This window comes from Dermacentor andersoni, chromosome 4, assembly GCF_023375885.2.
Source record: "Dermacentor andersoni chromosome 4, qqDerAnde1_hic_scaffold, whole genome shotgun sequence".
NCBI classification, from domain to species: Eukaryota; Metazoa; Arthropoda; class Arachnida; order Ixodida; family Ixodidae; genus Dermacentor; species Dermacentor andersoni.
Window position 1 is genome coordinate 30985859 of NC_092817.1, and position 25816 is coordinate 31011674.

The 25816-nt window shown below is 44.9% G+C and overlaps 1 protein-coding gene across 1 annotated transcript; it reads left to right on the forward strand.

Moving 5' to 3' along the window:
• The first annotated feature begins 2797 nt into the window (after positions 1 to 2797).
• Positions 2798 to 20812, forward strand: LOC126536861 (uncharacterized). Its single transcript, XM_050183881.2, has 10 exons — positions 2798 to 2927; positions 4504 to 4572; positions 5939 to 6026; positions 10783 to 10922; positions 12825 to 12923; positions 13889 to 13980; positions 19788 to 19889; positions 20023 to 20091; positions 20416 to 20509; positions 20595 to 20812. The coding sequence occupies exons 2-10, from the start codon at positions 4534 to 4536 to the stop codon at positions 20691 to 20693; spliced, it is 822 nt and encodes a 273-aa protein (XP_050039838.2). The 5' UTR covers positions 2798 to 2927; positions 4504 to 4533; the 3' UTR covers positions 20694 to 20812.
• The last annotated feature ends 5004 nt before the right edge of the window (positions 20813 to 25816 follow it).

A 25816-nucleotide genomic window follows, 5' to 3' on the forward strand; every position in this document is an offset into this window, starting at 1 on the left:
GAAAAATAAGTAAAAAGTAAACATGATGCAAGATACCGTTTTACGGCCTTCCGTGTCCATTTGTCAGAGGCTTCACGACCGAACACCGTGTGTTTTAAAGATCGTATCTTGTACAGTATTTTTAATCTTTCATTTTTCTTTGAACAGCTTGGCTAACGTTAGCTGGGACACGCTGTCCTAATCGACTGGACGACATGCGCTGAAGGCGTCCGTTGTTTTCTTATTAATTAATGTTGGCATTTTATTGGTTCCCCCCATTGTGTGATAAAACATTCACAACCATCCAAAACGTCTCTAGTGATGAAAACGCAACAGTACTCGTTAGGAAGTAGCTGAAGATCGACCTGGCATTGTGGGCCGTCTCGCACAATGTTCACAAATACCCAGTACTGGCAGGTTGAGATATATTTCACAGTAATGGCGTCCCTCCAAAGTGATGACAAGAAATTTCAACGGAACGTGGTCCTTTAGTGTTGGGGTCGGAACAGTTCAATGCTGACGTAGTAGTGCTTAAGCCCATGCATAATTTTATCATTGCCGCAAATGTGTCAGAGTCGATACGAACAAATATAGTTTTGGGATTTCTCCAACAGTACACACTGATGGCTGCCGTGTGTGAAAGACAAAAGTTTCAAGTTTTCTGTGCAGCTGGCTCCTCGAAAAGTCTTCGGGGCACTGGCCTCCAATGGTTTGCACGGATGCTACATCCTAGGAACTCTGCTTGTAACGCCATGGACCGCGAAATTGGTATGACCATCTGAATTGCTTGCTTTACATATAATACAGGCTTAAGCTTATCTGTGCATAGTTCGCAGTGAACACAACGAATTTAAACACTACTAAGTGAAGGTGATTCGATGCCAGAGCGGCTTTGAATGACGAGTTTTTAGCGAAGTTACAGTTTAGTGGGCCGAGATGCGTTGCCTGCCTTTCAAAAGGACGTAATCATAAAGACAGAAATTCGGCAATTTTCCAATCTACGAATCTGCTGGCTCATAACGAGAAAACGCATGCGGTGACTCTCGACCAGGCTTGCCACAACGTCTTCATTCTACGTATGCTTTTAATACAAAGTTGAAACATCGCTAACATATGCAATGACTGGAAGCCACAATCAGTTACACCGTAGTTATGATTGCACACTCGGGAAAATCTCTACTAAATGGACACTTCTTCGTATTTATAAGTCGTCCCGCAAAAAAAAAAAAAAAAAAAAAAAAAAAACCAACCGCAATAGTTATCGTATTACTAAGTCATCTTCACCCTTTCCCCAAAACCCGACGAGAGAAGAGAGATGCCAAACTTGGCGCAGCTCGTGCACATCCACTCTAACAGAAAAAGAAAGAACGAAAAGAAAAAGAAAAGAAACACGGGATTTATCACCCCAAACACACAATCTCGTTGAGGGGGACGCTATAGCTGGGGTGTTCAAAATAGTTTTGATCACCGGAGGTCACACAGCCTGCGACCTTAACATAGCGTCTTCTTCTTCTTTCTGTCTGTCTTCGTTGTACTGCGCCGTCGTATATATTATACCAACTATAGACCAGCTATAGACAAATGCCACGCGCTGCTGAACCGAAACCTCGGTGCACGAGTATTTGTAATTTTCACCTTCATCGGAATGTGGACGCTGCTGCCGGCGGTCGAACCCTCGACATCGTGCTCAGAAGCGGAAGGCCAAAGCGACGGAGTCACTGCTGCAGGTCTCGAACATGAAGGAGCAGTTGACATTTCTGCGTGAACTATAAGTTGATGTACCTAAAGTACACCTAAATTCCAGGCTAAATGGGGAGGGCATACCATTGCGCAATTTGCGGCTTGCGAAAGCTTTCTTTTAAAGCGGTTGAGTAGCGACATTATATGTGTCAATTTGACCACACCTGCAGTTTTGTTTTAAAACATTTCTGCACCCATGGATTGTACCGAAGTATGGATAAGTGGTTCGTTTTATTCTGCATTAGGTTCTCGTACAGAATAATTGCCCACACGTTTGAATCATTGTCATCTGCCTGCAGTGCCAATTTATTGCGCGTTCTACAGTTGTCAGACTTCATTTTCAGATGCTGAAGGACATCAAAATGAGGAAGCTATTCAGCTGGGGGCTTTTCATCGAAGGAGCCTGCTGCTTCTCTTACGAGTAAGTTTCCAGCGCCTATTAGTGGTGTAAACATTCGTGTTTAGTCTAGGGAGCCAATAACTAAATATGCGAGTCAGCAGCGGTGGACATCGAAAAAATACAAGGTTTTCTTGGGCACAGTATTGTAACATGTGGTTTGTTGTTTAGATAACTACATACCTTTGCGATGCGCCCCCATTTTTAGACTGCGCATCTCCGGCCTCGGAGCACATTTTTTTTGTTTCGCAAAGCCACACTTCCGATTCTGGCTTTAGGCGCACGCATTTTGAACGAGCGCATCTGGATTTCATTTCGGCCTTATTGCGCTAATTATGCATTATTGCTGCTCAGTACGCAGCTTTTCGCTATCTTCGTGCGTCTCTTTTTCTTCCAACTTCATTTTGACGCCGCTTTCTTTGTACTACGGGCACTTGAAGATCTCAAATTGCCAAATTTCACGAGAGTAAAGCAGTCAGATACCCAAACACAATGAACACCAAATCGATCTGAAGTCTCCAGAAAACACGTTGTCTTCATATATCACGAAAGTGAACGCATAATTAAAAACAAATCACTAAATAAACAAGCAAGTAGTAATTAAGGAAAAAAGTCAAGATGATTTTTACCTTGATTGGTTAGGGAAAGTACTGGCAATGTTTCTCGTGTTCGCAGGGTCCTGAAGCCCTTCAAGCATTCGTTCGTGACGGGATTCATTCGACTAATTCAGGGAGTCGGAGCATCCTTGGTCCTTCCTGGATACTTTTTCGTTATATGCGTCCAGTTTCCAGGAGATATTCCTACATTAATAGTGAGTAGAGCCTGCAGTTCCGACTGAATGTGGTGCGTGACAGCGCCAATGTAATGGTTTACGTATACGACCGCAACAAGGGACAAAATTACATACTGCATGCTGGACAAAATGTCAAAGCGTCTTTTTCTCTATTTCGGCATACGCAGATTGAAGGAATGGCCAGACGATATTAACAATGGGCCTCCTTATTCGATATATCCTGAAAGAGCTCGAACGCTTCGCATTTTATAATGATGGTGGCGTTTGCTGGCATCCTTGTAAAGAGAGCCTTCAAGAGACAGCCATCACCAATTTACTGCAAACCGTAAGAGACACCGCTGCGCGAGTCACGAACACTGCACGGAACTCCTTCGAGCTTAAGACTTCGTGGATTTTTTTTTTCTGAGGAATTAGACTGGACAAATCGTCTACTTTCGTTTCAAGTTACTGAGTAGCACGGACCTGCCACGTAACATAAGTAAAAGGGCAGCGAAAATGTCAGAGTAACAATACAAAAACGCGCCATTTCCGCAAAAAATCAAAGCGAACCACTGCTCTACCCGTGCATTGAGTTTGTTGCGAAAGGGATAGGGCTGTGGATTTTTTGTGCCTTCAGACTACCGAAAGCCTAAGGGCGAAGAATCAGGGTCCGTATTCACAAAAAACGCTTACGCCAAAATTGCTTTTAAGAGCAAATTCCAGCCAATCGTAATGCTGGACGACTCATTCGTTAGCGTAGGTGGCGGGTCAATCGCAAAGAGCGCTTACGAAGGAAAAGATTTGTGAAATTGGATCCAATTACTTGTACACCTGGGGAACTTCTGTCAATAGTATTGTGCGCATGTGTAGAGCTGGGTCCTTGAGTGCTCTGTTAGTGTCCAGCTTGAGCTCTCACTTCCGTCTTCAAGAGCCTGTATGCCTTTCTAGGCATACATCGTGATAATTAACCCAGCAGCATATCCACTATGTATTCAATGAAGGGTAAGAATATTTTTTTCGACGTCGTAGCGTTCAGAAAGGAAGTTTACTCGCTAAACTACGATGATCAATCAACCGCGTGGTACAGAAACACGTCCAGGAAGCAACGAGCAGATAACTTATAGTGGTTACTTAGTATTTTGCGCAGTCTCTACACTGCCTGTGCATCAGATGTTGAATGCTTTAAAATGGTAGCTGTGCGAAGAACAAAAATATACTACGGTGGGAAATATTGCTACTGAGAAAGAGAAACAAAGGACATCAAAGGTTGCCAAAAATTGCGGTAAAGAACACTCGGTTTTTTGTGTAAGAGAAAAAAATGAATAAAATCAAAAGCAAAAGCAAAAGGAAAAGCAAAACGCTAAACTGTTAAGAATTTGGTAGCTCGTATTATATTCCACCACGTATTGCGCCTCGTAAACAAAATGTCTTATTAAATATCGGTTTTAGTCAAGGAAATCATGCACGCTTGCTTCTCTGAAAACATGACGCACCAAGACGATGTCTTCTTTAATTACATTCCTAGCATAAATGTTGAAGTAGCTGAAGTCATAAAACAGTCAAGAATCTCTTTCATTGGAAGGTTTGTCTAATGTTCGTTTTTTCTTTTTTGCAGCCAAAGTTTGGCGCAATTTTTAGCCTGGGAATGGTGTTGTGGTCGTACAGCAGTGGATTTCTTTTTGGTGTAAGTACTATTCAGTAATGTCTCACAATCCTACTATTCGCCAGTGTGGATGAGTTGTGTGGCATAGAAAATAAAAAAGATAAAGAGAGAGAGAGAAAGAAAGGTTCACGTATACTGCTCTTTGGGTGCACGTTAAAATACCTGAACCCGCCGTGGTTCCTTAGTGGTTATGGTGTTGGACCGCTAAGCACAAGGTCACGGCATTGAAACCCGCCCACGGCGGCCGCATTTAGATATGGGAGAAATGCGAAAACACCCGTGTACTTAAATTTAGGTGCACGTTAAAGAATCCCAGGTTTTCCAAATTTCCTGAGTCCCACACTACGGCGTGCTTCGTAATTAGTTCGTGGTTTGGCACGTAAAACCCCCTAACTTAATTTTAATTCTTCAAACTACCCAAGGGGTCAGTGCAGAGCCATGTACCACAACGCATCTCGTATGTGTTGTTTTGACAGCAAGTCAATCCTGTAATGCTTTTTATAATTGAAAAGACTGCTTAATCACAAAGAGCTTGACAATTATTTTTGTTCGTAAAGGAATAAGTCTAATTAGAAACTCGAGACATTGACACTTGTATTTTCAGAAAGCACATTGTCATTTTATGCAGGAGTGCGCATGATTTTGCTGACGTTATGCTGACCTGGTTAACATCGAGCTAATGTAGCGACATTATTGACTGTCCGTGGACAAGAAATGTACCGTTAATCCTTGCCAACACGTCACCGTGGTAGCATTTTAACTGACCTAGGCTATTTCAGGCTAGCGTACTGCTCTTGGCGAGTGGCCCAGCGTCAGCTGTTAAAAACTTACCCATGCTCTGTCGTGTCTATTTTCTTTCCCTGTCCATCCGGGCCACGGTGTTTGCAGGTACAGTTTTTTAAAGAATCCGCCAAGATGGGCTGAAAGTTTGCTTATTGGTAGTCGTGCATCTGTAGGCACACAGGAAGTCCACCAAGTGTGCACGCCATAATTATAAATTCAGTAATGGAGAAGCTTGTAAGAAACCGATGAAACACGGGTGGGCGGAATTTGGTGGACATGACCTTCGGTAACCTCCCAAAGGGAGCGTCGCATCAGGTCATATTCCTGAACGCGTTTGCCAAGGACACTAGCAGGCAGTACAGAGTAAAATATTGGCGTGAAACTTTGCATTAGTAAGCGGACTGAGCGCAGTTACAACTGAATATCTAGCAGAGTGTCGGATAAACTTCTAGTAGATGCTTATTAGAGCAGCATGCACTGGAGAGTATTTGACGGAGGCCTTTCTCAGTGTTTGCGACGGCCATTCATGTAAACATTCCGTACAATAAGTGCACGAAAATGATAATCTTTTACTGATAGCTCCCACTTTTCTCTGTTTCTGCAGGCTCACGTCCTGATGTTCCCGTTCCTGTGCGTCGGTTGCCTGCTCATTATCTGCTCGTTCTGGGCGCCATACATGCTTCCTCAATACCGTAAGGTGGAAACGAGCATTGCGTTGGGCATTGTCAAATTTTCTGAGCACGCAGTTAAGACCAAGACCAGGAAACACTCCATTCTCCGTCTTTCCTTTTCATCGTCAAATCTTAAAGATGTGTTTGTTCACTTTCCGCATTAGTGTGGAAACCCTGTGGCATACGCTAAACTTAAAGGTACTGATAGCGAGAGGTTCTTGTAGTGGAAAGTGAAACAAATGAAGCAGCTTGCGCCAGCAATATAATTATAGTCGGACGTTATTCCGGTGAACTCACGTGATGATTTGCTTAATTTCAAGTTGGAGTGTCGTAGCATTGTTCATGCGCAGGTGGTTCGAGGCGCCCGAGTTCGCAGCATATGCGTGTTGTAAACGCTGACATCCCTGCAGCGAAATTAGGTTGCGTGGTAGAGTCCTCTCAGAGCCTTCACATTTAAAGGATGCTTGCGGATCACGCGTACATTTGTTCATTTAACGCATCGCCATGAATTGTGAGAGAAGCCTTCCTTTCAAGTCAGACGGGATGAAACGATCTTTAGCAAGAAGGCTTTTCTCCGTGCTTCAGGAATGTCTGAGCACTGAGGAACTTAAGTGAAATATAGTAGCTGCATCTCTTTGCGTCGCAGAAGCCAAGGTTTTCACGCACTTTCACCTTGAAAAACTTCAGCACGATCCGAGAACGTCGTTTCAAGATAACCGGCATACGTATCGAGAGTGCCTCGGCAATTATCCAGAGCACCTCACCGCTCGTTCGTCGCGTACACGGCTTCCCTTTGAGGGGTTTTCGCAATAACCGCGGAGCTATTAATCAGGCACGTGCTCACGAGTTTCTCCGCATGAAAAAAAAAATGCAGTAATACGAATCCCTTGGACGAGCATTTGAGTGGCTTCACACTGTACCACGGATGCTGGCGGAGTTGCAAAGCCACGCCATTCATCTGCTGAGCGAGGAGGGAAACATAGGACGTATGCTGCAGATAGCGACCACGGTCGACATCGCAGTGCCGTGCAGCGCTATGGAACCTGCGCACTCTGAGCACGTAGCTGTTGATCGCTCGCACTGCGCTTAAGAGCGTCTAGACGTCTGAGGAGAGAACCCTGGAAATGTGATAATATGGATGCAGTCTAGTATAGGTTCCGGGCTTAAGCTTTTTGTGAAATAGCACACATGCTGAAGAAACTTTCAAGGCATTTGGCAGGTTGCGAATATATTCTTCGTGCAGTAAGTGTGCGTAAAATTTGGATTGAACACCTCAGTTCCTAGCTGCGTGCTTTGGATATGAGCAAGTTCACCTTGTCTCGATAAATTGTGCCGGTCGCAAACTGTAACGCTTCTGCAAGGACTCTTAATCTTTCAGGAACGTTTGAAAACGTAATGCTCCAGCAACGCACTACCAAGCGATTGTACTGACACAGCGCTCACATATTCCCATGTTTCTTTAGAGTTGTGTGTCAAATCAAAGAAAGTTCGCTTCCCCCCCCCCTTCCCCCATCACAAGAAAGGAAAGAAAAAGAAACCACCAAACGTTGACCGTTGCCGATCCCACTTCTTTGGTTGTGTATCTGTGCGTTTTTTTTTTTGTCCATGTCATTGCGTTTGATTACTTTTTTCAAAGACCCACTTAGTCAGGTGACCTTGAATCAAACACTTACTTTTACAGAGTTGTCTCGAAACTGCAAGAAAGTCGGGCTTTATGGCTCGGTTGTGCATTTCTAGGGACCAGCGTTTATCTGCTTGGGCTCTATTGTCGCATGAAACACTTGTCTAGATCTTCCAAGCACATTGTAATCGTGGTGTATTGAAGCCGAAGATTCCAGCCGAAGGCCTTGGAAGCCAGTGGGATGACGCATAATGTTTAGCTTTATTCCGCCGTCTTCATGCAGAGACGTGCACCAGGATGCGGCTCGTTCGAAGGCGCCTTTTCCCTGTTTGCAACTATGCGACAGACGGTGGGCGTTTCGGATTCGGAAACAAAGCGGCTGCCTTTGATAAACACGCGGCCAGTGCACGTTGCCCGGAACACGTTACTGCGCCGCGCGACCGCGCCTAGGCGGCGACGGCAGCGGCGGCGTCGCGAGTAATTAGCGCTGCAAATAGCCGACCAGTCTCGCCCGCGGACAGCGTCCGTACCCGATGGGAAAACTCTTGGCGACTGTACGGCGAGAAGTGTTGGCTTGGCAGCGGCCGCTTTTAGCGCGTGCGCCGCAAACAAATCTTCTCTGAGCCAAGAGGCCGCACGCGAGCCGCTGTCCCGCAGGCAGCCACCAAGAACTCCAACGTAGAGGTGGATGTCATCACGTCTGTAGTCTGGCTAGGACGGCTCAAAGCGGATAGTTCGTGCGCACCGTACATAGAATCATGCATGTATGATGAACACGCCTCGCCCCGGCGGCTCCATGAGGAGCGTTGAAATCAACCGGGATGCGGTTAGTTGTTTTTATACGCGTTCGTGCCGTTTGGTGCGTCTTTAAGTCAAAGTTTCAATCCAACATAATTCTATTAAACTATTTTTTTTTGTCAGCAGCAGTTTGTACAACAGTGTTACGAGTTTGGCAAGGGCCGTGGCACCCTGTGAAACAGCAGTGGAGGTAATGCAGCACAGGTACATATTATACGAAGTGACTTTCAAGCTGGACACTGACGGAGGAACATAAAACGTAAAAAAAGGCGCAGATAACGCACGTGTACGTATATGCACATGTATACCATGCACACATAATGTATGATGACTTGCGTGAATTATTGACTAATAACACTCTGACTCAAACTAATGTGACATCGCTGTTCCAGAGACTGGGGACAGAGTAGGCTCCTAGATGTAGGCAGACCAGATACAAGAGAACGTCATTAAAGTCAGATTGATTGTCATGTTCATTGTTGTTCTGGCGGCGTTTGCATTACCGACGACAGAATTGCAAATGAGTCTAGCAAGAAAGCACCCTATTTATTCACTGTTGTATTCTCGTCCCTACGGGAGAAAAATACTTAATGGTATATGCTTACTCATATATGCCGTAGGCTTAACGGTATGGCCTGTGATGCGATGCTCCTACAATCATATATTATATCTGCCACCAGCAGAAAAATCGTACATATATACCAATATTATGGCCGCTTAAGCATACTACGCTCACAGAGTAATGTACTTCTATGAATTCAATGCCGTAATCGGTAGTGGCCTAGCACAGGAGCCTGTGCGTCATTCATCGGGTAAAAATGGTTTTCGACGTTATCACCGCGCTCTTATGCTAAAGGCGCATTGCAGCCAGTGTTCTGGAGAGTGGCCCATTAATAAATCGCATACGGCCACCTGCGACGCGTGGCATATTCAAGCAACCTAGGGAACGTTAAACAAATCTCTGGGAATGATATCGAGCATTTACTACAATGGTTCTGAGCCAAGCGATAAAAAACGTCTGGCAGCTGGCTCACAATCTACTGCACTGAAGACAGCGAACCGAACTGAACTCAACTGAACTGATATTTGCGCGAGTCGATTTATATAGCTTCATATAGGGTTCATCTTACCCAAGTTGGAGCCTAATAAAACAGTTATGTCCAGTAGGCTACCCATAAGTGAAAACTAAGGGAGATTTTTCTATAAACTTACTCCAGAACATCGTGAAAATCTGTTCCTCTAAGGAGAAGAGATCCACGCAACTCCTAATTTCCTAATACTGCTCCTAATACTGCTGCATCAAATTATCCATGACACACAATAATACGATAAGAGCATAAAAACCTAGACGCAGACGTAAAAATGACATTTATTTGCGCTTTCATATACCAATTGTCACTTTGCGCGCTCTTGCTTAAGTAATTCAGCAATTGCTGCTTGCCAGCTCTGCAAAACTGTGAGCTGCTCCAAAAGCCGACATTTCAGCCAGCTTGCAGAAAATGTCTTCAGTGGTGTCATGCTATTGAAATAAAATGCGCCAAAAAATTCATTGCATTATCGGTTGCGTCATGTGCACCGTTCGTTCAGGTACCTTCTTGGGCAGCCTGCTTACCATAGTCTGCAGAAAGCACCTCAATAAGATCCTAAATTCTTTCTATGGTGTCGGCCTTTTAGATTTGCGCGATATTGTCGACTCTGGTGTAGCTGTTTATATTCACAGAAATGCTATTTGCATTTCGCATAGCTATGCGGAGTCGTCTTCTCCAGATCTGCTGATCTGGGACCTTCGCTCAGTGGTGGCAGGCGTCAGTGACTGCGGAAGTTCGGCTTAACCACACTAAGGTATCGTGTTAAGAAGATTTTGTTCTATTAGGCTTATGGCTAACCTAGTAAATGTTCACACATAGTTGTCCATTCCAAAAATTCGAATTAACCGGGTAAGCCGTAACGGGAATTTACGATATAGAAGTAATAGATCTTTAAATTCAAGAAGTGCACATGGATAGTTGGAGCCAAAGAACAGTAAAGTTCTGTTCGGGGGAAAATAAATATGTAGATTCGAAATGGTAAGGGGAACCATATACAAACAAAAAAGCTAGAATAAAAAGCAAGTCTGGCTTAATGCAAATAGCGAAATTTAGTACATTCTACTACTGCTTGTGCGACGTGACTAGAATGTGGTTACGCAGGTATACATTCTTTTTCAGATAATTTGGTTTGAATTTCCGCCAAGCTTTCTGCTAATTGTTATAGCCAAATCTTGAAAGTGCTTGGTGCTGAGAATGCTGCTGCCAGTAATTGATTTGACAGCGAAAACCGCGTAAGAGTAATCCTCTTTTCTCTTTCTTTATTTTTCAGGACAGAAACACGGTGGTTTCAAAATCGGAATCGGGAGCTTCCTCGCTGACGAAAGTGTTCTCATGGACTTGGCGATAATGGCGAACGCATTCCTGCTGTTCGTCAGCAACCGCATGTCGCTTGCTGACGTCTTGCTGAAGGTATTGCACGACTCCTGCCTGTATGCTTAGTAAAAGGTTTCTGACCATTAAAGTTCGGAGTAGAAGATTCACATAGTTATAGTTACTACAGCGATCTTTCTTTCCTATCGGAGACCATGTAGTTCCACTTATACGTAAGAAAGTTAACTCAGTGGCCGTTATTATTTTCACTGCGTCATACACAGTACTCGCGCAGGCAGCAAGCTGCAGCGACAGACCCCTTAAAGACGCTGCCCGCACAGAGAGCCGGAGGTCGGCTATGCATGCTAGTTCTGTGCACCTTAGTATAAGTGATGCTAAATGTTCCAGCGACTGCTGTCTGTAAATGGTAAATACCGAATATTCGAGGCAGGGTGACCATACTTGCTCGACATGGTTCAGCAAGTGGCGGAAATCCGGGTTTCTAACGTGTTAGGGATTATGATCATTCAATGAGATTTTCTCGAATACTTGAAAAAATAATTTTCGCCCACATGTTGCGATTACGACATCGACGATGTTCAGCGATGAAGGCTTGTCAACTTAACGGGGATTCTGAGCATTAGTTTCGAGACAAACGCACTCAGAACATACAGAGAACTGTGCAAATTGGTGGTCTGCAAAGATTTGCAGTGGGTTAGGAAGGCTCCTTTAGAATAATATTAAATAGATCTGCGTATGTTGTCCTAAGCGTCGGAAGAAATATGCCGAAATAGATGATATTTAACGTATGTGCCTCAAGAATTCACTGGCTGAAATTCAATAATTGCAATATGCGTGCTAAAGCCTTTAGTAGGAAGGAGCCGAATTCCCGATGCTTTTCTTCCGTAAATGCTCCTTGCCATTGATCAGTCGCATTAGATAATAATATGTGCAGTGCCATGATTGGCCGGGATTTCTGCTTACGAGTAATTTTAGCATACAAGCTTTTTGTGAATACTAGCCAAATCTGCTGATAAAAGTAATCGCACTAACTCTTTTATAAGCTCCTGCTATGAATGTTAAGCAGTACAAATTGTCATTTGGTATCGAATCCGCTGTTTTGAATGGCAGGAACTACTCTTAACTGAACATTCATTCATTTGTGTCGTCACGACATATACGCAAACATGAGGGGCATTCAGTCATTATTTTCTTTAGTTTTGTTCTGGCGACAGTGCACGTATTCCTGGCCATGAAACACAAACTTCAAGCTTCATGACTTAGGCGCCAGGAATGATACCGCTTGATATTGTTCGCGTGAAAGCTTGTGTTCCTTATTGCAACTCTCATTTCACGCTTTCGGTTTGGGATGTGAAGGAAGCTAAGCTTTGCCGAAAATGATTTTCCAGGACTCCGTGTGAGCAACATGGATCCTAGCGCTACTACCCGACCATTTCACGACGATAAAAATACCTTTCAGATTACAGCCATATTGTCATGTGTCAATTGAAACACTGGGATGCGAGTACTCTTTCGAATGGTGACGCGTGGCATCAATCGATGACCTGTTGTCGATGGGAAAGCAGGACACTATGCTCACCTCCGGTGGTGGACAGGCAGAGCGGTGTGCTTAAAACTTTCAAGAAAGCGGACATCTCTTAGGAGTATAAATGGTAACTATCGACGAGACAGCCAGAAGGATGGGGTTTTCGACTTAGCTCCAACTCAAGACTGACAAGAACAGCCAAACTAATCGTGGCGTGCACCGTAGCGAGGCACTTATGTAACTCGTCATTAAGCCAGAAGAAATAACGTTGAGAGACTGCTCATAACGGTGGTTATTGCGTTTCAGTTTGCCTCAAATATTATACAAGCGCTCTTAAAATGCTTTATTTTATTATTAATATATTATTTTTGTTCTCGTGGGTCAACACTTATGCAACCAGTTCCGAGGATGTACGATAAATACTTTACTTCACCACGACACCTTTTCCGTTGCAGGTCGGGCCCGTCAACGCCCACAGCCACACGCTGATGGCGTTTTCCAGCCCGCTATACATTCTGGCCGCCAGCATGTGGGCGCGAATGAGGATGACCAAGGTGACTGCGTCTGGCGTTGCCCCTGCGCAACTTTATCGGCACAGGAGCCACTGCGGTGGCTGGGCGACGTTTTAATGCTGATAACTTGGTCGCAGGCTTGATTCCCGACCGCTGCGGCCGCGTTTCTATGGCAATGGAATGCGACAACTTTCGTCTACCTTGCTTCTTGGGTGCACGTTAACGAATACTAAGTGGTGAAAACTAAACTGGGGCCTTCTTGAAATCCCGGCGTTTCTTTGGGACGTTAAAGCTATCATTAAATCAACTAATTAATGCCGGCTCAATCTTAACGCCGGTATCATGTTAAGAAGTGCATTGAGGAAGGAACACGTTTGTGAAGGGGCGGGGATGGATGGGAAACAGGGGATCGAGTGCACTACGTGTGGATTTTAAGAGGAAGCTTTAAAGCGGGGCACCTATCTGAATACATGGGAAAGGAGAAATCGTTTTTATCGTCAACCACTGCATGAAGCCAGATGAAGTTTTCTGCGTTTAAAAAAAAAAAAAGATAAAATCTAGTGACTGTTGGCAGCGAATGTCTGATTAAATTTAAAACTTAGAGAATTGCTTGGCTAACACAGTATAACAGAGTCGTCTTCCTCTGTGCTATTCTTTTTTTCTCCTTTTTGTTTGTATGTTGTTTTTCGTACTGACTATAACCACTCCCCACTGTAACGCCATTTTCCCGAGAATATAATAAGTAAATAAATAAATAAATAAATAAATAAACGAACAAAGCCAGTTTTCAACTTACGTATAGCTTGCAATCATTAACTAAGCAGACACTCGCTTCTGCGCAAGGATAATGCTTTAGAGTGACCGCTCGAAAAGTGTGGTACACTGCGGCACTCGCTGTTTTCTACTACTTGTAATCTGCAGTGGCTACTACGTGCTCAATCTGCTTTCTTTAGTGATGGTAATGTGGACACTGGTGTACGCAACATCGTCTCTTGATGAACATGCAGTTTAGAATCCGTCTGATGTCGCTACTGGGAGCCGGCGTGTCCCTAGCTGGTCTCAGTATTGCAGCGTCCTTGGAGAAGCTCTCAGACGACCAGTGAGTATAGCAGATGAAGAGAGTAGAATTATCTATAGGTGACTGTTTAAGAGAAGCTAAATATTTGACGCCGAAACTCAACTGGAGTTGTCTAATTATACGTAAACATTGTGCTGCTTGGTCATTTCGGCATAGCCTCGTGTCATTATCAATCTTATCAAACTTGATTCAAACAGTATAAACACTTCTCAACCCTTATCGGTCGTTATCAACCCTATCGTCCTACATCCAAACCTTTTCAACCCTTATTGGTCGTTATCAACCTTATCGGATTTGAGCCGACCCTTACCAACTATATGTCATTATCAGCAGTATCAATTGATCCGAACTTTATTAATACTGGCCTGTCCTTATCAACATTATCGGACATGATCCAACCCTTATCAGCTCTTATCGGTCCTTATCAACCTTATCAGACTTGATCCGACCCTTATCGACCTATATCGGTCCTTATCACAACTGATACGACCATTATAAGCCCTCATCGCTTTTTCGCACCTTATCCATCCATGTCGAACCACTATCAACCGTGATGAGACCCATATAATCCCTCATCACTCCTTATCACCCATATCAGCTCACTGACTGCTTATCTGTCTGTGTTGCGCGACGCGAAGCGCATGAGCCCTCATGGGTGGGTGCCATTTCGGTCGGTGAAGGAAGGCCTCAACGGAAGAGGCATCACGCGACGACCGAAACGCATCGGGGATGTGCTGTGTTTGGCATTAAATTTTCACAAAATCAGAATTTTCCCAATATCTACAATGCTTCAATTCTGCCCTACATGTGGTCCTAGAGATGGCTTTTATTCTACCATCACTACATCTTTCAAGAAAGCCTTCATATAAAACGTTCTCTTCTGACATTTTTTTTTACTGCCAGTACAACACATTTATATAGTTCAGATATATTCACCTTCTGCAAGCGTGGCTATTTAGCTCAGTGGGTAAATCACTCGGATTTTGAGCGCGGGGTCGTAGATTCGGAGCACACCAGCGCCAAAGTTCTTCCTTTCGAAGAGTTTGTTAATACGTTAATTCCTTTATAGCAATTCGCCTTACGCGACGGACGGACAGGATTCCTCGTTGGGTAGGAATAGAAACTGTTACACATTTAAAAATCGAGTAATAAAGTATATTCCTCGACATACTCTGCTATTGTATCGCAGTGGTGTACAACTACTGTTACTGACACCCGCCGCTAACAAATATGCCTTTATTATGATGACGAATATGAGTGGCTATCCCTTAAAGACGAGTACTGTCAAATCAAATGAAATAAAATTTCCTATCTACTGTACATGCGGGATAACCAATTTAGCTTGGAAGCTCCATGAGTATAGCATCACTTGATTAAGAAGATCACACGTCACTATAGCGGAGCAGAAAGTGTGTATACAGTTACATAAACTCCGATAACAATAGCAAACGAACAATAAACAAGCAAACAAAATAAGGACAACTTCAGCACTGCTCCGCATGTGACAGAACTGCACTGCCTCCGCTCTCAAGCATGCACTTCAAGCTTAGAATGTTGCTTTATTGCTATTCTGCGTTCACTGTACGGTCAAATAACGTTGTACGACATACGCCTTACTGCTTACCTTACTTTTGGATGACTTCGCTTTCTGTTTCCGTTTTGCTTGTGAGCAACCAATCTTGGAATAGTTCGTCGCTTATGTTGACCACCGCCGGTTTTTACCATTCAGTTCTTAACTTTCAAAACTTTTAAAAGTTCAGTGAACACTGACTTAAATATATGTACCAGTGGATGAATACTATAACATTCGAACAAGGTATATCCAACTGTCTTTGCGGTGTTTTTGTATGCTGAACATAGCTCATTATCTTTGGCGAAAGTCATTTTGTGACTTCGCGTTTTAAAACAACTTGTTGTAGCCTGAAGTCTTAGTACACTATGCCATTTTAGTTTTTGTAGAGCACCTCCTCCATTATCTACGAGGGCGAATCAGAAAGTCCTTGCCCCTATTTTTTAGCCAAATTACGGCTGTGAATGTGAAGTCAACATATCCATTCCCAGCGGTGAACCTTTCTTGGACAGGCTCGGCCTTATCTGCCGGTAGTTCCACGGCACGGCGCTACCGTCAGTAGTTGAAGATGGCGACTGTGCTTCGCACTTCCATGGCGTGCGAGCAACGAAGTGTGATTCGTTTTCTATGGATCAAGGGACGAGTGCCCATCGAAATCCATAGGGAAATGCAGCTCACGCACGGGGAAAGATGTCTCGCTTTGAGAAGTGTGAGGAGGTGGTGTTGTGAGTTCGCAAAAGGCCGTGAAGACTTGCATGACAATGAGCGTTCGGGGAGGCCACGTGGGTCACTGACTGACATTTCTCGCGTGGATGCAATGGTGAAAGCGGATTGGCGTGTGCACCTCAAAGAGATTTTCCGGGAGCTTGGAATTTCGTATGGGAGTGTTTACGACATCGTTCACGGGTCTCTATGGTACCGGAAGGTTTCATGTCGGTGGGTGCCCAAGCAGTTGGATGACATGACGAAAGGAAGCGAACGATTGCTTCACTGAATCATCTGCAACGGTATACCGAGGAGGGTGGAAGTTTCCTGGACCGCATTGTTGCAGGTGATGTAACTAGGATACTGAATTTCACGCACGAATCGAAGCAGCAGGGTTCTCCTGTGACAAAAAAAATATTTTCAATGCCATCTGTTGGAAAAGTGCTATCAACGGTGTTACGGGATCACCGAAGACAGCTCCTGTTGGATTTCATGTCACAAAATGCAACCATCAGTGCCGACTGTTATTGTTATACACTATCACGTCTGCTCGCTGCCATCAGGCGAAAACGCCGAGAAATTCTCGATGTGGACAATGCGGTTACCCTCCACGACAATGCGAGGCCACACGTGGCAACCAGACCCGCCGACAAGCTCCGGTCATCTCACTGGGAGAGTGGACCACCCACTATACAGTCTGAACCTGGCCCCTAGGGATTTCCACGTTTTCGGTCCGCGCTGAAGAAGTTCATGGTGGAACACCGATCCACTTGCGTCAATGAAACCAAGGCAGCTATTCGACGCTGATTCCACAGTCAGCCGGACGAATTTTACCGCAGGGTCATCTCAAAATTAGTGCTGCGATGGGACAAACGTCTGAACCAGTGTAGGGACTAGGGGGGAAAATAGTGTAATATACGTAGAATAGTACGTATATTTGTAACTAGCTGCATATACCTTAATTTGGCGAATAAAAATATGCGCAAATGCTGTCTGGTTTGGCCGTACATTTATTTCCTTTTACAGCGAAGCTGTATATGGCCACCCTCCGGCGATGGTCGATGTGCGTCTGTCGATGCGTCCCGTCGACATGGAAAATTTTTGGTCTACAGTTTCTCGCGAATGCTCTGCAGCTCTCAATATAATGTAGGTATCTCGGAAAAAATTGCACTGAAATCGGTCGCTAAGACAAGTTTATTGGTAGGCCGAGTTTAGTTTACTTGTAATTAGTTAGTTCACAGTGAACTTGTAAACGTTAGAGAATTCCCGTCTCCTGTCAGTACATGGCTGTCTACGGAGGGAGTATGGTTACAGAAAACGGCTGTAACTCTTGTTTTATCAAAACTATCCCAAAAAGGATTATATGAAAATTAGCCGCTAAGACGACTATAACATTACGACGAGTTTCATATACTTCTCGTAAGTACGTAGTTCACAGTGAATTGTAAATATTGTGGAATTCCCGTCTGCTGTCAATACATGGACTTCTACGGGAGGGAAACGGACAGCCCCATGTTTGTCCGCTAGAATTAAACCCTAGTCCTTCCAAGTTTCATTCAGCTAATTAACTAAAGAGTACGCTCAATCGCAAATGACAAACAAATGCATTTTGTTTCGTGCACTCCTTTGATTGCGCCCCGGTCAACGCATATCGTCGCTCGCGTCGAGGCCCTATTTAACGGCCACCTGCGTCCCATACACACTGTTACCGCCAGTAGGCGTTGCGTGTTGTGGTTACGTCGTAGTTGTCTAGGCGACCTTATCAGCAGTTTCCACTGAGCTCTGGTGTGGGCCAGATGCGTGTTGAGCGTAATATCTATATATACATGGATGCGTCGATTGAGGTAAAACGCACCACAGCTTCGCTGCTCGTCCTCCTTCACACTGTGGAAGGGCTCATGAATTTTTCGTAGTTTTTTGCTGTGGCTGTCATTTACATCTTCTCGAGCATCGCTCACCCTCAGCTTGTCTAACCTTAGGCTTTATGCACTGCACTCATCGCATCTTAGAATTGAGAGCTGCGTACGTCACGCTTTTGGCCAGGAATGATTGTACAATTAGCAAAACCTTCATCATGAGGCCTGAAGCATATAGGACAGCGCATCTCTTCGTTCGATTTTGACAGCATGTTGGCGACAAACCTCGATAATTCGTCTAATTGAGGAGTCGGTTGGGAAGCTTGTGTCCCCAACGGTGCATTCGACTATATATCGCCGAGATCACTGCTACGAAACTAGGACAAATTTCACAAAGCTTTTCATTTGTGCGTGCTTTTTGCCACTGCTTGACCGCATTCGCTAATATATCTATCATCAGCAGAACTTGTTATCGGGCTAGTTGGTTAGTACCCAAAGCCATAAGCATAGCATTTACAAAACGCACACAAGTAAGGTGACAAGACGCTGCAGCAGACGTGAGTGTAGCGTTTACCTTGTCGCCTTTCTTCTGTCCGTGTTGTAAATGACGTGGTTATTGCTTCAATTCCCATATTTTCAAATGAACCTCCCTTCAAACGAGCGTCGTCCTTCACTTCATCTAGCAAGGCACATCGTCATCTCCCGATTGAATGAAACGCTGCGCTTCTTAAGAATAACCATTACTGTTTGATTGACTGAAACATTTATTCGAAATAGTGGCCTGTTGCCTAATATGGGGGCAGAGGATCAGATGGAGGGAAGGATGTCTGCCTCCTTAACGAATGCAATCAAAGCGCTAATTTTTCTGGCAACGTCTCCTTGTGGTGCGACCCAGTCGCCTTTTGACGCCACCTTGAGGGATCTGGTGTGCATTTTCCTGAGGCTGGATGTGGCAGGACAGAAACTGATCAGATGCTTGAGATCGTCGTTGGCGATCGCATGGCAGTGGGGGAATCTCACTTATGTTCCTCTCCAGCTGCTCAAATAATCCTGCGCTCAGGACGAGAACCTGAGCTGCTCCGGGTAGGCCAGTGGGAATGGGAGGGAGGATGCTGGGAATGGACTCCGTAAGGGCAATGGAATGTCGTGTTTCAGTCGGGCAGTGTGCTGGTCTGGTACAATATACAGGAAAGCGGGGAGCCATAGGTGTGGTCCAGCCCTGGTTGGCTCACTTCAAGGTTGCGCTAGCGGTCCTCTCTCTCTCGCCTGCAGCTACATGAGTCGCTCTCGTTCCATGGTATGCGTCGATGTGTCTTAGTATATATTGTCAAGGGTGGCGCTGCTATCTACTCTCGTGAGTACTGAATCGAGGAACGTTCTAGAATACGGGGTTAAGTCCTTACCATTACTGGCTGGCATTTGCTCTTACAAACAATATTAGCGTAAGCGTTTCTTGTGATTGCGCACTCTGTAGTTCAGAACTACGCCGTGTAGCGGCATTCTTGAACTGGCCACGCCCCTCATCATTAAAGTGGAGTGTCGACTGGAGGAACGATTCAAAACACGTTTAGTGAAACTTTTATTCTAGCTGGTCTTTAGTGACGTTATGATTTCAAACACCGCTGGTGGTATAAATGGCTCAGTACAAATGAAGACTTGTTTTAGTGCTTAGTTCCAAGCCGAATTTTTCTGCGCAGGAGACAGCGCACGTGCGCAATCGTCGCAAGCCAGGTTTTCATAATTGGAGGTTGCGGAGTGTCTTTTGTATCAGCCTTTGTCCACTGTTATCTGCAAAACACGTAAGTGGCGACAGAGCTATCGTCATCATTATGCACCCTGTCTCTATCACAGAACTATACAGCATGCACCAAGTGGGTCATAGCTGCGCTTTACTCTTATAAGCCTTTGCTTGTTTCTTTGTTTTCGTTTCAGGAGGAAAATTGGGGCAAGGTATTCCCACATTGTACTCTCGGGTGTAACATGCACTGCCATATCCTTCGGGTAAGCTAAACTCCGCGCTTACTATAGGTTGTGTGCACAGAAAGCATGAATTTGACGACATCGTAATAAAGCATGCGCGTATTAATGTTTGAGTATTCAAGAAAACATTTCTGAGCAGGCACATTGATAGCACGCCTCTTTGGAACAAGTTTTATAATCACCAGATACTTAGCCACTTCATAGTTTTTTTCTGGCGAGAAAAAGTGCTGTTTCTATGTAGACCAATTGTAACATAAAAATGGTTATAGGGTTTCATTTATTGGAGTGAGAAGGTAACGTTAAAGCTCGAAAATTTGGCGTAAAGCTTTGCTCTCTTTTTTTCAGCAACTTTGCCGGAATATTGTTTCACACGTATATTATGGACGGTCTTCCGTATGTACAGGGGATTTATTCAATGCTACAGACGCAACTTGTCATCGTAAGGCGCATTCGTGCAACACCTTTCCTTTAGTTTGCGCAAGCGTGTAACACACTTCCGAGACGCATTTCAATGTCTATTTCAGTTCATCCTTCTCTGTACTACGGCGTTCTACTGCAGTTTTCAACTTCGTGATGTGGGGAGACTGGGATACGTGAACCCAGATGGCTCGCTACGGCTATGACTGTGGAAGCGATGTTTGCAGCTGTGTTTCTTTCCGAACACTGCACATTATTTTTTTCAGAAGTCTAACACCTACATCTAGCGCTTTTCTTTTGTTTGACTGATAATAAATGCCATGACATTAAGTTTGGCGTATGAAGTGTTTATCGACGATAGTGCATTTTTTTCACTTGCAATAGAAAACTCTACATAGTGCTTCCACCAATTTAAATATCTTGTTAAGTCTCTTGTATGAAGCCTCAGAGTGTAATATGTGCCTCCGAGATGTGCGATCACGCAAATATTTTCGTTTGATAGTGTTCGCACTGGCTTCGCTTCTGCTATCTTGTGTGAATCCTTTTATGCACGAAGCCTCCATGTGTAACAGCATGTGCCCTCCGGCACGTGTAATCACGAAGATGATTCCTTACGATAGCAAGTTAGTGTCTGAACTGGTTTCGTTTCTGTCATCTTATCTGAAGCATCTTGTGCTTTATACGTCTAATCATTAAAAAAAATGTGCAAAGGGAAACAAAGATGTCGACCGATATTTCGGATGGAAGAGCCGTCACTCACTAAGTGAACGCAAAATGACTCCACGACCCCACAACACTGTGGCGCGCAGCAAGGAGACAGCCTTCACCAAGGCGCGGATTTTCTACTGCTTATCATAAACGCAAGTTGGTCAATGTGCACTTGAAGTGGCAAAACAAGATCACGTATGAAATACCATACATTCGGCGAGAGAAATCTGGACTTCTTGTCTCCAGGCCTTTTTTGTCACGGCAGTTTATGTACGAATCATCTTTAATTGGGTTTTTATGGCCATATCAGTTGTGAGGGCACTCGAGACGCGTTCGCGCGACCGCTACCTTGCTGTCCTGGTATCGACGGTGCATGCGCAGCTCGCGCATCGAGGGTTAGAAGGCCTCCACAGATGCGGAGTGCGTTTGCCTGCAAAAGCGACGAAGCCAAGTGGATCGCGCCGTCACGCTCGCTGCTCGATCGGCTTCGCAGCGGAGCCAGCGGAGCGTTCTGGCTTCCCTCTGCTTGTGTTGGCTTTGTGCACAAAAGCACACTGGCTGTGTGCATATCACACCGTGGTGCTTATACGCTGGTGTGAGCGGAGCGGACCAGTAAACATCAAGCTAAATTTAATCCGTTCCCTGGGCGCTGGCAAATGCCGACGGTTTTCCGTCGGCCTCATCTTGTGCACCGTCAAGGTGTGCCGCTGCAGTGACGCTGCCGGTGTTCCTAGTCGCACCCGCCCCTTATTACTCCCTCCTGGGATCGTTAAGGTAAACAGATTAAATAAAATCAAAGTTTACTTCGTTCGTGTTTAAGCATGGCTATGTTGCTGGTTGTTTTGCGCGCAGTTCGCGGAGTAAACAAGGAGTCCAGAAACATTTCATGCCATCGCTGTGCAGCTTTTATCTGCGGGCCTTTCACAACACGTGTGTGTTCATTAAACTAATTTCTTCACATAAGAGGCATAAAACATCGATTTGAGCAAAAATTAGTACAGGCGCTCTTGCGATCATCGCTTTTGGTATTATTCATTAGGTTTTCGACTCGGGCTTACATGCTGCACAGGCACTCGCACAGGCAACGAGGTGTTTTATCCAATAATTAGGAAGACCCTGGCAGCAGTTGCACACGTAAATTCTTTATCGTATTTAAATGCGTGGGATATGAAAGTGACGTTTGCTAGACTCTGATGGAAACGTGCTTCGGAAACGTTTTCATCACGCCCACTCACCATATCCCGCACGCGTCGGAAAGATTTAGGCGGTTCGAATACGATCCCTGCCTGAAATTTTCAACGCGAGAAGCACTGATCTTTGATTAAATGCTCAACTAAGCTGTATTGATATTTCGACCGATTCGTTAATTCATTCATGAACGTTTAGCACTGAACTATCAACAGGAAGCGATCTATTGCCACGCTGAAAAGGCCGAAAAGAGACGCTTTCACCAGACTTGCGAGAGAGAGAGAGAGAGAATATTTAGTGTACCGCAGTTTAGGGGCACAAGCCAAAGCCTAAACTGCGGCCAGTATTCCTTGGGCCCTGGCGCCATCCTCGGCCAGCCAGAGGCCCCAGAGTTGATCTTTCGGGGCAGAGCTAAGCAGCATGGTCTCCCACTGCTCATCATCAGTTATTATGCAGCCTTGTTGGGTCGCCTGAGGGCAAGCCCATAGAACGTGTGACAGGTGCGCCCGTTCCTTACATAATTTACACTTGTCGGAATGTGGCCTGGGTAGTAGTGGCTATAAGCCACTGGTTTCGGATACGTATTGGTTTGTAGGAAACGCCAGTCTACCGCTTGTTTGCTAAGTGTTGGGTGCGCGGGGAGGTACCGGGCCCTTACCAATCTGTAATGAGTAGTGATCTCGCTGTATCTAACCATGCGCTATCCTCTCGACGCTAGCGGATGCGGCTCGGTGTGTAAGAAAAATTTATGCGGAGGTATATCATAGAGAAATAAATTGAACATGGGCGGATACTCGGCGAAAACTGGGAACAGGAAATACGTCACGCTAAGATATGAAAAAAAGATAAGAAAAAAAAAAAAAAGATTGTGAGATGAAGTTAACAGACAATGTTTAATTTTTACAGTGAAGCTGTATACTTCTACCGTCCAAGAAAATTTTCGTGTCTTAAGCAAAAAACTCCCCATACGTGGGCCGATCCCGGAGATAGTAAAATGCCGGGCCGACCCGCGGCGGAGGTGCAGTTCGCCATTAAGGGGCCCACATACACAGATTCCCTGGTCATCCTTCTTCACAGAGTGGAAGGGCACCGAGTTTTTTCTATTCTTTCCTGCTAAAACAAACAAAATATGTTGTGCATAAAGAATTTATACTTTGCGACTTATTTTTGCAGCTCGGTCACAGCTCGGTCGATGTGGCGCAGTTAGTTTAGCGTGTACAGTACAATCTTTTTGGGACATGTTCGCGACACTTTCTCTCCACCCCCCCCATTATTGCAACTTGTTTCGGAACTTTTGGGGGTACTTTTGGGGCACGTTGGCCGCACCAGGCATTGTGAGGCATGCAGTTAGCGCGGCCATTGCAACGCAGTTTCGTGTGTACTGAATCTTACTGGGACATGTTTGTGGTGGCTTCTATGGGACACAAATTTATTGTAACTTATTTTGGTAGATTTTGGGGCATGCTGACGGCATAGGGCGTTGCGACGCAGTTAGCGATAGACATGTGGTAGCGAAAGACGGATCAGCCGCTGTGACGCAGTTTAACATCGGCTAGTTTCGCGTTGACTGAATCTTATACCCCTGTCAAGCGGGCAAGTGCACTTACGGGGAGCGCCCTCCCCCCCCCCCCCCCCCCCCCCCCCCACTTCGGGACTTTCTGTGACACTTTAGGCTACGCGGTGCTAAACGGGAAAACACAGCGCACTAGCAGCAAAAAAAGAAAAAAAAAGGAAGGAAGAATGACGATAGCGTTTTTTATGAAGCGATAGCGCTATTTATAAAAATAGCGATAGCGCGTTTTATGAAGACTTCAATCAAAAGTAAAAACAAACATGTTAGAAGTAATCGTTTTACCTTTTTTGTAAACAAAAACAAACTTATTCTATTTTTTCTCAACAAAAATGAAAAAGCTTTCTTTTTTTAAGAGTGTTGCAATCGCGGTCAAAACGGATGACTAGCCAATCCAGAACAACATGGCGGCGCGCGACGAGGCGGCATTTGATCCTGCTAGAACAGAATATCAGTGAGTTTTGTTCTGATCATTTTGTTAAAAGCTGTTCAACAAGTAGAATGAACTTCTGTGTCCTTTTTTTATTCACAACATTTTGTACCAATGAAACTGCTGGCGGTGAGGCTATATGCATTCGGCCAGCAAAGGGCATTCCGTGAACGCATTCGGGCCCGGAGTGCGCTCTTCTGGAAGTGAAACTTGCGACGTTTAGATTTGGCAGAGTGCATTTAAACCGAATGGCGCTCTCCGTAAGTGCAGCTAATTTGCCCGCTTGAGAGAGGGTATTACATGGCCAAGCTTGTGTCGCTTTTTATGCCTCCCCCCCACAACACATACCTTCTTTCGGTACTCCCGCTTGTCGAAAGCGTGAATAGCGATTTCCAAGAGTGATAACACGGAGGTGTGCTGCTTGCGCCGCCAGAACGCGCCAAAGATAACGCCGATGAGCTCAGAAACAAAAAAAAGCTCAAAAATTCCGTCTTCTGAATGACTGAAAACAGGCTTTGCAACCAAGCACTTTCATTTAAAATTAAATTATGGGGTTTTACGTGCCAAAACCACTTTCTGATTATGAGGCACGCCGTAGTGGGGGACTCCGGAAATTTCGTCCACCTGGGGTTCTTTAACGTGCACCTAAATCTAAGTACACGGGTGTTTTCGCATTTCACCCCCATCTAAATGCGGCCGCCGTGGCCGGGATTCGATCCCGCGACCTCGTGCTTAGCAGCCCAACACCATAGCGGGTCCACTTTTATTGAGTGCGAGTAGAACGCAGTTTTGGAGCGTCTAGCATGGTCTGGCTAGGATGTTGTGTTGTGGCCACCTCTGTGTACGTGGTGTACCATCGCTTCGGCTGAGGCAAAGTTGTGTCTAAAACCTGCTGCCGCCCGTGCATTTGTGCTTTTAAAGTGCACGAAATCGGGCCCGGGAATGCAGGAATACTTGGAAATAAATTTTTTCGTCATATTTTATGTATGGTATTGATTGAGATGAGCTGGGTATTTTCTACGCCATGCTTGTAAAAGCGAATTGCTTAATTGTTCTTAATCTCACCCATTTAGCACTTTCACACTTTTCGCCTCTACATGCAGTTTGCCTGTGAGATGAAAATAACAAGATGACATGGTAGTTTACTTTTTTCAGCTGAATCCGTCCGGGAAAGCTTCGTATGGGAACTACTGGTGCTAACCTGGTGCCATAACATTGGATGAATGCACAGAAAGCCCGGAATGAGCATTTATGTAGAGCAAAATAAACATTTACTAATTTCACAAGGCATCGTGAGCCTACTTTACGAGATTGCACGTTGTACAGAGGACAGTTTCTATGGAGTCATGATCACCGAGATTATTTTCAGACCTACAGATCAATGTGCATGAGGAACGCCAAACGATGCATGTACTACGTGTGGCTTCGCTCAA

What these genes read in the sequence shown, in the direction of transcription:
- LOC126536861 (XM_050183881.2), top strand. Translation starts at nt 4,534, where the DNA reads ATGGTGTTGTGGTCGTACAGCAGTGGATTTCTTTTTGGT. An exon ending in TTGCTGACGTCTTGCTGAAG is followed by an intron (nt 10,923 to 12,824) that starts GTATTGCACGAC and finishes TTTCCGTTGCAG; the next exon opens with GTCGGGCCCGTCAACGCCCA. An exon ending in CACTGTTATCTGCAAAACAC is followed by an intron (nt 19,890 to 20,022) that starts GTAAGTGGCGAC and finishes TTTTCGTTTCAG; the next exon opens with GAGGAAAATTGGGGCAAGGT.